This window comes from Gastrolobium bilobum, unplaced genomic scaffold (assembly GCF_033153095.1).
Source record: "Gastrolobium bilobum isolate Gb01-03AN ecotype WA unplaced genomic scaffold, APGP_CSIRO_Gbil_v1 utg220675, whole genome shotgun sequence".
Lineage (NCBI taxonomy): Eukaryota > Viridiplantae > Streptophyta > Magnoliopsida > Fabales > Fabaceae > Gastrolobium > Gastrolobium bilobum.
In genome coordinates, this window is record NW_026897480.1 from 7,422 (window position 1) to 18,444 (window position 11,023).

The 11,023-nt window shown below is 34.6% G+C and overlaps 1 protein-coding gene across 1 annotated transcript; it reads right to left on the reverse strand.

The window, feature by feature from the left end:
- Nucleotides 1-9,365: 9,365 nt before the first annotated feature.
- Nucleotides 9,366-10,655, reverse strand: LOC133307275 (thiosulfate sulfurtransferase 18-like). The gene is made up of 6 exons (XM_061507760.1): nucleotides 10,633-10,655; nucleotides 10,414-10,494; nucleotides 10,210-10,289; nucleotides 10,011-10,081; nucleotides 9,695-9,748; nucleotides 9,366-9,461 (listed from the first exon to the last, which is right to left on the reverse strand). The coding sequence occupies exons 1-6, from the start codon at nucleotides 10,653-10,655 to the stop codon at nucleotides 9,366-9,368; spliced, it is 405 nt and encodes a 134-aa protein (XP_061363744.1).
- Between the last annotated feature and the right edge of the window lie 368 nt (nucleotides 10,656-11,023).

Sequence of the window (11,023 nt, forward strand, 5' to 3'; positions counted from 1 at the left end):
ACTCATGGATCAGCACATCCCACCTGTTCCTCAGGCTGATCCATCTTTTGCTGGACAATCCTCTTCCTCAGTTGATCCCTCTATTCAGGCATCTTATGAGGCATTTGATATTAGACTAAGGAGGGTGGAGAGGAGGCAGCAGCGATTACTTCGACATGGTCGAAGGCGAGATGATCAGATTCACTACACTGCTCAGATGCTGGAGAGGATGTGTGAGAATATGCACATTGACATCAGCGGTCTCCGTCCTTCCACACCATCAGATTCACCACCATCCACTGAGGAGGATTGATATCTCCTTGCTGCTGGAGATTTTATGTTATCTGCTTTCTTTTTCTTTATTTCTTTTTGTTGTTTTTGCTGTTTTGATGATGACCAGTAGGATTATGTTAGGGTCCCTATTTTGATTGGTATTGTACTCTCACATATTTTGATATTTTCATGTTATGTCTCAGTTGTTCCTTGTTTGCAGAAGTCTGAGTATGCATATGATTAGTTTGTTGCTGGGGACAGCAATGTTCTAAATCTGGGAATGGAAGGCAAAGCATGCTAATGGATTACAACGTTATCAGGGGAGATATTCTAACCAATTGTTTTAGTTTTATTTTTTTTTAGTTGTTTGTGTGCTCTTATTTTCGAACCCATATATTTTTATTTTTTTTGAAAATTTTGGAAAATATGATTCTAAAGCATGCCCAGGTTTAAATGTGTTCCCTATGCAACTTGCATGATTATATTTGAGGAAGCATATTTGTTATAAAAATCTGGCATGACATTACTTGGGCATGATTAGTTTTCATGATTGCTCGTTTGATTGAATTATGTGCTTTGAAAGATTAATGATGTTTGATGTTCTTGTGATTAAGTCTAGCCTGATAGCCATAGCTAGTGAGGTTTGAGCCTATACAGTTAAATTTTTCTTGAGAGGCCTCACTAGAATAACACTCTAGAACTTGCTCTATTTCTCTGTTATGCATGCATTGATTGAAATGATAAAGGCATTTTATTCTTGTTAGCCTATGGCCAAATAGCTTACCTTATGAATTTTCCATTGTTAGCCCCTTTAAGCCTGAGCCTATTTGTTCATGATACCTGATTGATTGTTTAACCTTGTCTATGCCTACCTTGATTGAGATTGAAATTGATATGTTGAAAAATAAATAAGAAATTGAGGTAAGCTCCACTAAGGTTAAGTAATTAAGGGTCACCCACAAAGAAAAAACAGAAAAAGAGAAAATTCTGGAAAAGAAAGAAAGATGATATGTATGAAGATCTTAAGAATAAATGTGGGTGAAAGGAATTGATTCCCGAAATTCTGTGGGAATGTTAGTGGAGCAACACCGTTGAGTTGAAAATGTCTTTGAGTTGTGAATTTATCAGTTTTTCAATCTCATCATAAATTAGCCACTATCCATATATCCTTACCCCTAGTCAGGCCAAGATACAACCTGTGAAGTCCTTTTGATCAATTGTTGCATGTGATATTCCTTATTTTTAGGAATTTTGAGAATATGGTCAAGCTTATGGTAGTGCTATTGTTGTGATAGACTGAGTGATTTATATTCCCCTAAACACTAAGTGTTGAGTGATACATGTTTATCTTGGTGAGGGGTGATCAAGTTAGATTCTAATGTTCATGAGGGCAGAGAGCATTGTTAAGATTTCTTTGCATTGAATCAGTCATGCTTAGTATAGTGATTTCTTGATTGTCTGAGTAATGGTATGATGGATTGATGATTGCTTGTTTCTCCATGTGAAATCTAGTTTGTTGCTGGGGACATCAACATTTAAATCTGGGAATGATTTGATGTGGTTGTAATATATTTGATTTTCCAAGTTAAAATACTAAGCTTTAAGGTCAAAAGAGCATACTTATCAATACATTTTATGGATTAATTGTTAGTTTTTCATTTTCAATGTTATTTCTCACTTAAGTTTATATTTGGATAGGAATTTAGCATGGAAAATGAGAATTTGCGCAGAAGGAAAATTTGGATCAGATGGGCGGCGCTATCAGCGCAGAATAAATGAATTTTCAGTGACAATTTCGCGCCATCAGCGCGGAAGAAGTATAACCGGCGCTGATAGCGCGGATTAATTCAAATTCAGTGCAAAAACGGCGCCATCAGCGCCGGTTTTCGAGCAGGAAGACACCGGTTTTGAACGCGTGCGTGCAAAATTAAAAGAGAATGAGGAGAAGACAAAAAGGGACGGACGGAGAGCTTGCGAAGGACTTCTGGAGCTTTTTGCGGAGATTGATCTTGGAGATTATCTTCTTTTCCTTTTGAATTCAGCTATTATTCTTCTTTTATGAATCATTGTAATTCAGCTATGACCATGTCTGGCTAGTTTCCTTCATTGTGGGTAGGGTCACAAACCCTATGTGAACCTTTTGTTTATTTATGGATTGGTTTACTTTTCGCTCTTTAATTTAATTGATTTATGCCTACTCTGTGCGTATTGCTTATCGTTTATATTAAATCTGATCAGTTTAGTATTGAATGATAATCTGAGGGTTAGAACCCTAGATAGGAATATTGGGGTTTTGGTCCAGAAAGGGGGTAGCATAATAATTAACATGCGTGCTAGGAATAGACGCATTCTTGATTACAAACGTTTAATTTATCTGTGTAATGCTTGATCTCAATTGAAACATTGCAAGGAATTGGGGTTCTAATTGTGATTAAAGGGTTAAATTTGCAAGGAATTGGGGTTTAGCTAATAATTGTTTGGATGATAAATTGTTTGGTTGTTTATTTTAATTGAGCATTGTGAATCAATCTGTAGTAAAAAGAGGGGATCATAGGGCGAGTGTACTTACCTGCAATATCTCTCATTTTTTATCTATATCATTTTGCATCATTCTCTTATTTTAAAATCCAAAAAAATACGTTTTTTCCTTTAATTTCTATTGTTCTTCAAATCACTTGAGTTTTATATCTTGAGAGGACGTTTATAAGATATTCGCTCACAATCCCTGTGGAGACGATAACTTACTTATCACTTTATTACTTGAACGATCGGTACACTTGCCGGTTTGCATCACTTAGTCAATTTCATAAGATACATCGCCTGTATGTAAATGCAAATAGACATCTAACTGAAATACCTCAATATAAAGATATAAATGTGAGTATCTAAGTCATGGAATTACAACCCGTAATCCGGACAATATTCTTGATACATAATTACAACTCGAATCTAAAATAAAACAAGACAATAATTAAGTCTATGTGACATGGACAATCCCCATGCTCACCAAATCAACAGCATAACCAACCAAGTCTCAACATAATAATCCATAAACTGAAGCTAAAAGCATAAGACAGTAAACAGGACCCAACATCCAATCATAATAGCATATCAGCATAAGCAGCATAAACATGTATCATCTATCAACTAAGCTCTGGCCTCCTGCCACTAGAGGTCTCAACCCCCGCATTACCTGAACCTGAAATAAGTATTCCCCAAACGTGGGGTGAGATCTCTAAATCAGAAATCTCAGTAAGACAAGGGGTCCTCAAGGATCTTCCACCCCAAGCTCACTTACATGTGCAATATAAGGTCTAAAAGCAGTAATTCAATATAAGTTCCAAAACTTAATGCAGTGCAACAGATATTCATGCCATGTGTGTTTAACTATTCTACTGGCCAGAGAAATGCAGAATACGTCTATTACCTACATATAGTACAAGGAACACCGCTTGCACCTCACCCACAGCCTCACCATATTGTATGTACCACATACTCAGGCTTACCGTATAGGTGGAACACCACATGCATATTAACAAGGCACTAGCATATAACAGCTCAATGGCATTTCCAAAACATCAAAAGCATGTAACAAAGCATGCATATAACCATACCCCCATGGGACATGGTGGAACCACAACATGGCTAAACCGAGAACACGAAAGCTTACCTTGCAAGCTAACTATCCAAGCCAATAGTCCTCACAAGCTCAAGACCCACAAACAGCACAATCACAATCTGTGTATATGAGAAATATCATCAATAACCATACTTTAAAGGTTCATTTCATTATGACAACATTTCCTTATTCGATTACGTCTTTTCTAGTTCATAATTATCAAGCACTAAGTCCCTTAATTATAGGTATCACTGTTTCCCAACAGTAACACCAACTTCCTAGGCCATCAAGCCCAAATGGGAACTGTCCCACGCACAAAACTGGTTTCCGGTCATTTTCACAGGTGGTAATCGATTACTGCATATGGTAATCGATTACCACCAGCAAGGTAATCGATTACTGCACATGGTGATCGATTACCAACCAAAAGTAATCGATTACCACGCGGGCAGAACAGTTTTCTATAGATTTTTTCTGCATAATCCGAAGCCACAATGCCACCCAAAGACCCAAGGTTCGGTTTTGACCCAAAACAGATGTTCATTACCACTTATTAGCCTTAGATTAACAACCCTAAGCTTGAATGATTAAAGTTAACTCATTTCATAACATAAACAAGCTATTTCCATGAAAAAAAGGGAAGTTCAAGGTGTACCAATGGGGTCCAAACTCAGCCACAAAGAAGGCTCTTGGAGCTCTCCAACAATGCTCAAAAATTCTGACTTTGCAAGAGTACGAAAATACAACACAAGGTTGGACCTTTACCTTCAAAGATGGCTCCTTGAAGCCTCCAATGGCATGAACAAAGGCTCACACCAATGGGAACACCAACTCAGCCCACAAAACCCCTCACACAGTAGCCTAAACTCAGAAAATCAAGATCTTTTACTCACACAAGGCTTGTCCTCACAATACTCAACTAATTTGGTGAAGGAACCATGACCAAAGGTGATCACTTTGGTGAAATTTGTGAAGAAGAAGCTATAGAGTGGAAAAGAGAATGTGGCAGCTGAAGGGAACTCAGAAAATCACGTAGCACAAATGTATTTCTGACCTAGGGCATTGTGCCATAAGCTTATATAGGCCCACTTAAGTTAAAACACACAGTATTAGCAAAAATAGCTACGCTTATCATTTTAATCTCAAACTTCATATTCTGAACCTAGCCATTTTTCTAGGATTTTCATATTTTTATATTAATTTTTCGCAATAATTTTTCGGTGCGCGTTTTAACACTGACAGTATTAGTTCCGACATCAATTTTTATTATTTTGACTTCAAACTTGTTTTACAAGTCCTATATATTATTCTAGAAATATTCATGCACTTATTATAATTTTCCGGGATACTTCACCGGTACACATTTATACCGACTAGCAGAACCGATATCTGCATTTTTCGTTAGAAAAGCGACTTTCAGCATTATTAATCACTTTCGATGTTTATTTAAGCCTCATAATAATTATTAGGGTCAATTATGGAATTATTTCCTAATTTCACATAATTAATTAATTAACTTCCTTAATTAACGGTGCGGGTTCTTACATTCCTGATGTTGCTCCACATGCAGACATGGTTGAGCCCGAGGTGGAGGATGATGATGACGACGATGATGAGACTGACTTGCAGGATATAGCTGAGCCTGAGGGTGGGTTTTCATTGCGTGATGTCATGAAGGGCATAAACGCCACGCTGAAGAAAATAGGAAAAATGGCGCTAAAACATAAAAAGTGGAGGAAGAGTCACATCCAGAAGGTTTAGACACATACAGGGAAGGTTCAAGGGTGTTGAAGATAGGCTTGCTCGTCTAGAGTTTGCACGAGGATAACAGGTTGAGGATGTTGCAGGGGAGGGGGCTGATGTGTCAGATGAGGATGACGAGGAGACGACGTCCGAGGAGGAGGAGGATTAGATTTAAGGTTTATGTTTTTATTTTACGTTTGTAGTTTATGTTGTTATGTAATTGACTTCGGTCTTCCTATTTGACATTTGTAGTTTATGTTGTATTATGTTTAGGGGCTGAACTATTTCCGTCAGTACGAATGATAACACAAATATGAAATATTCAATTAAAAACTTTAATTTACTATCTTACCACTGCTAACAGGGTCAACACGGAGTGGTGGCATAACCTGGGAACTCAGGTTTCCTGAACTTGTGTCAGCGTCAAAATTCCCCTCTATGTCCGTATCTGAGGTGTCACCCAGCGGAATAACACTCTCGGGTTCACCGTCGTCATCACTGTCCATATCCTCCTCATGCTCATCCTCATCCTCGTCTATTTCCCTCAGTGTTATCTGACTTAAGATAGGTGCAGGTGCAGATAAACCGACCACTCTGTCTTCTTGACCCTGACTTCTTTCATGCATAGGTGCAGATGAAGATTGACCACAATCTATTTCAACATATATCTCAATAAAATTTTGAAATTTTCGGTCCACAATTGCATCTATGACACATTCCACATCTTCATCGTCACATATATCATTACCAATGTAGAATATAGCATCCTTACCAACTGTAGACTCTACCCTGGCGATCATTCGTTGAACGCATTGGCTGCCTTGTAGTTTTTGGTGAATCCTCCTCTTCAGCTCATTGTACGTAGTGCCCCGTTTAATTTTCAACATTTTCGTTTTTCCTTCAAATTGTACACCATTGGGGCCTTCATAATGCTTTCCATCATAGTAGATCATTGTAACATACATGTTTGGACTTGAGCTCATCTTTCACACGAATTTGGGGGTAGGAATCGGATTTTAGGGATTTGGGTTCGGATTTGGGGGCAACAAATGAGAAAATAAGGGAAATGGCAATGATTTCACAATGACTATGCTTTGGAGATGGTGGGATGAAATGTAATCGTGATTGGAAGGATCACAGCTGACAAACAAGAGATAGAGGGGGGTACAAAATGAAAATATTGCAAATGAGACTGAGAGAGGGCTGGATATAGGGTTTTCTGCGAAATTTAATCGACTAAATAATTGTTTTAGTCGATTAAAAGTGCACGAAATTTAATCGATCAAATTGAATTTGTAGTCGATTAAATTTCGTGATTCATGTTTTCAGTATTTTGACAATTTAGTCGATTAAAAGTGCAAGTTGATCGATTAAATAGGGGCAGGATGGTGGATAGTTCTGGGGGAGGGGCAAATTGGTTATTAATTAATTAATGAGGGGCAAAAGGGTCAAAAAGCCTATTTTTTGCTTACAACATTTTACAACCATATCTTAACCGTTAATTTCCGTCAATCAATGGTTATCATTCATTGCAAATTAAATATTAATTAATCAGTTTAATTTGCGAAAATAATAACCATTGATTGACGGAAATGAACAGTTAAGATATGGTTGTAAAAGGTTGTAAACAAAAAATAGGTTGTAATTATAATCTTTTCCATAAAAAAAATAACAAAGAAATGCAATGAAATTTTAAAAAAAAGTAAAACTTAATATAATTTTCTCAATAAGTAAAATATAATATAATTTTTAACAAACATTCTAAATTACTAAACAACAGCTTTTCACATATCTTATAGGTTGAAAATTATCTTCTTCATTTGGTATCAAAGCTATGCATATATGATTATAAGACCTATTTTTTTTTAATTATAAAAATCATTCTAAATTTGCATATAGAACCTAAAGTTCATGATAAAATTTCGTTTGAAATTTTTTGCAATTGATATTGAAAACCTTGGGGGTTTTGTTTTACATGATGAGAGTTTTCTAACCATATATCATATGCATATTTTCATTGAATATTCTAAAAAAAAAATTTGAATCTGAAATTTTGGGTTTAATTACATGAAAGTTTAGAAAAAAATTCAATTTTTTTTCAATATATACATTTTCTTTGGGGCTTTTGAGAAACAAGCTTTTAGTTATCTATTGACACAAAAATTGTTTGAAATCATTTCCTATAGGGAAGGAATTTCGTTCATGAATGTATTGTTACGAAATATAGGGTTCATATTATGAAAGTTTCAATCTTTCTTTAAATTGATATTGTTTCATTGATGTAAAACGAATATTTGTTTGAGGATTTTAGTTCCCTTGTTATTTTTTCACTGTTTTATGCTGTTTTTAATACAAAAATCACACGTTTTTGTGCCAAGAAAACTGCTACCCATAGCTTAAAAAATCATTTTTTAAACTTCCAAAATTTCTCAAAATAGCTCAAAAATATGTTAGTTTTGAGATATATTATATTAAAATCTCGATGATTTGTTGTTTCTGAGTTATTTTGTGATAAAAATCGCTCAAAAATATGCTCTTTTTTTTTTAGTTTTGATGAAGTTCCCATGGCGAAACTCAATTTCAAGCATTCAACATGCCAAAGGAAGAAGAAAACACTGCAATAGAAGAATCTCAAGAAATCCTAGGGGTTAGTGTGAGATTGTGAGAGAGACATCCTATTTATATTTTTCACTAAAAAGTCTCACGAAATTCACACAAATAGAAAATTCATTAAAATCGTCGGATTTTTGAATACCGCGAGATTGTGATTCCATTGTTTAAAATCCTGATTGAATACCAACAAGATTTGGATGGATTCTAAAATAATCCTTTAAAATCTTAATCGAATACCACATGACTTTTTTTCAATCCATTAAAATTCTAATCGAATACTAACGGATTTTTTTGTCCAAAAATAATCCATTAAAATCATTTAAAATCTGAATCCAATACACCTCCTTTAGACTTTATTTGGGTCATTATTACTTTCCTCCTCGTCCACTAGTTTTTCTTCTTTGAAAAAATTGTTATTATTGGTGATCTGAATTGTTCTGATTTGTTTACTTTGCAATGCGTACATCACACATAGTATCATTGATTCATTACAATTTTTAAGAGCACCTAATTCAATTGTTCTAAGGTAAAAATATCTATTTTAACCAATTAACAAATTTAATGATTGAGACGGTTACCCACCATTACAAATTCTTTTCAAAATAAAACCAAAAAACAGAAAAAAGGCATGCTTCTAAGAAAAAGGGCATGCTTCTAAAAAAACAATGAATTCTTTTTAAACAGAAAACTAATGAAGACTTAAATTTTAAATTATTTATAATAAAATAGTAACAAAAATTTAAAATAACTTCTTATAACAATATATTATACATGAGACATGCCATAAAAAAATTACAACGCAATAAAAATTTCATGTCACACAAACTCCATTCTGATTTGTTTTCTTCAACATCATGAATATTTAATCCAAGTTAATTGAGCTCGGTGGCTCATTTGTCTTCTTATGTAAGATAAATTAAGAGTTGTATCCAAAAAAATAAAAAATAAATTACGAGTCTTGCATTGAATGACTTTTCCCAAGATACTTCTTGTGCATTACTTCAAATAGACATCTTCATCATTCAGCATATAAAAAGTAGAACTCAATGATAAATACTGAAAATGCTAAATACGAAAGGATATGGTAATATCCATGGAAAACATTCAGAAATACAGAGAGGAATGATTCTATAACTAATCAGAGCTCCTTTTTTGTTACAAGTGCTTTCACTGGAAATTCGTTTTTAACCCAATCCAGATAACCTCCTCCCATGTTGCTCACATCTTTAAAACCCTGCCAATTCATATTAAATCAATAAAAGTTGGTCTTCTCATCATTGTCACACAGCAACTTGAAACAAGAAAGAAAGAAAAAAATAGCATGTAACTACTTTACATGAATTTTATGGATAGAGTATTATTCAATTTATTCATAGCCACTGCTATATATTTGAGATTGAATTGAAATAAATGAGTCTGCTAGAATTTGAAGAATATATATACTGAAGTTGACAGGAATTAACTTACTCCAGCCAGAAGATCAGCAGTTGCATAAAGAGACCTAACTCCACTTTGGCAACCCTATAAAATACATATTTCATAAAAATTTTATTAATTAGTGATAATCAATCATTTCACCCATATTATATATTTCTAACACACTCCTTGCTGTAAAAGATTAATGTTATACGGGCTTATTTTTTTGGTTCTAATGTGAGCAGTGGTCAAAAAGCTTTGATACCATATAAATAATCATTTCATCCTACAATTCAAGTTATTAAGTGAGAACCTATCAATAATTTTTATATTATATTTTCTAAACACCATTATAAAAGAAAATTACCACAATGAGGTGATCTTCTTTCTTGCAAGTAGATGAAACCTCCTTCAGAAAATCCGGGTTCTTCACCCTACCTGTTCTCCAAAATCAAAGATTTTTACACTCTAACAATAGATTTTGTACACCTAGCATGCTAAACAAAAAAAGATTCATATCTCCAAAAGTGAATTTATGTTATTACCAGATATTGAAATTTCGTTACCTTCTGGTGTATTGAACATGTAAGGAATGTTAATGATCTTCTCTGCATCCACGTGCCCTTTCCGGAACTCTTCCACCGTCCTAGTAATTAGCAAAAGATTTAGGATCTTACCAAAAAGATAAAAATTATTAAAGATAAACCCCAGAAAATTCAGATAAATTAAGTTCCTAAATTTTCAACCAAAAAGAAAAAATCATTTCTTACCTGACATCCAGATAAACATGGCTGGTCTGAATCAGACCCTTGGCTTCAATTACATCAACGGTGACAACCTCTGTCCCTGAGCTACATAAGACAAATACAAGAAGAAATAGAAATACTAACCCACCAATATTCAATATTAATGTATGGTAGCTATACTTAAAAATTGTAAGCTAAATAAGAATATAAAAAATATGTACGTAAGAGGAATAATCCTCAAACCTTTCAAAACCAATTGAACCCATGATGAAGAGAAGTGTTATCTATTTATGGATTATGTACGTAGCTTTGGCTAGTTAAAGCTTCAGGGGCTGTTTCTGTTGGCTTGTTTTGCCTCCTATTAAGGTCATATATATATAGGGAGTGAAAATGCAAAAATGGCGTTTCTGCACTTGGACCGGTAATGGTTGTATGGTACAGCTTCTTGTGTGTGGAGAATGAAAAGCTCGGAACTTTTTGTGGATAGGTAAGTAATAATAAAAGCGATTGAATTGTGTGACGTGTAAGATCAGTTGCGGAGTGTGTCACATTCCAACCCCATGGAATGATGGGGACACAAAGAATGAGGATACGATATAAAGACAATTAATGATTACTCACTAAATCACTTGTT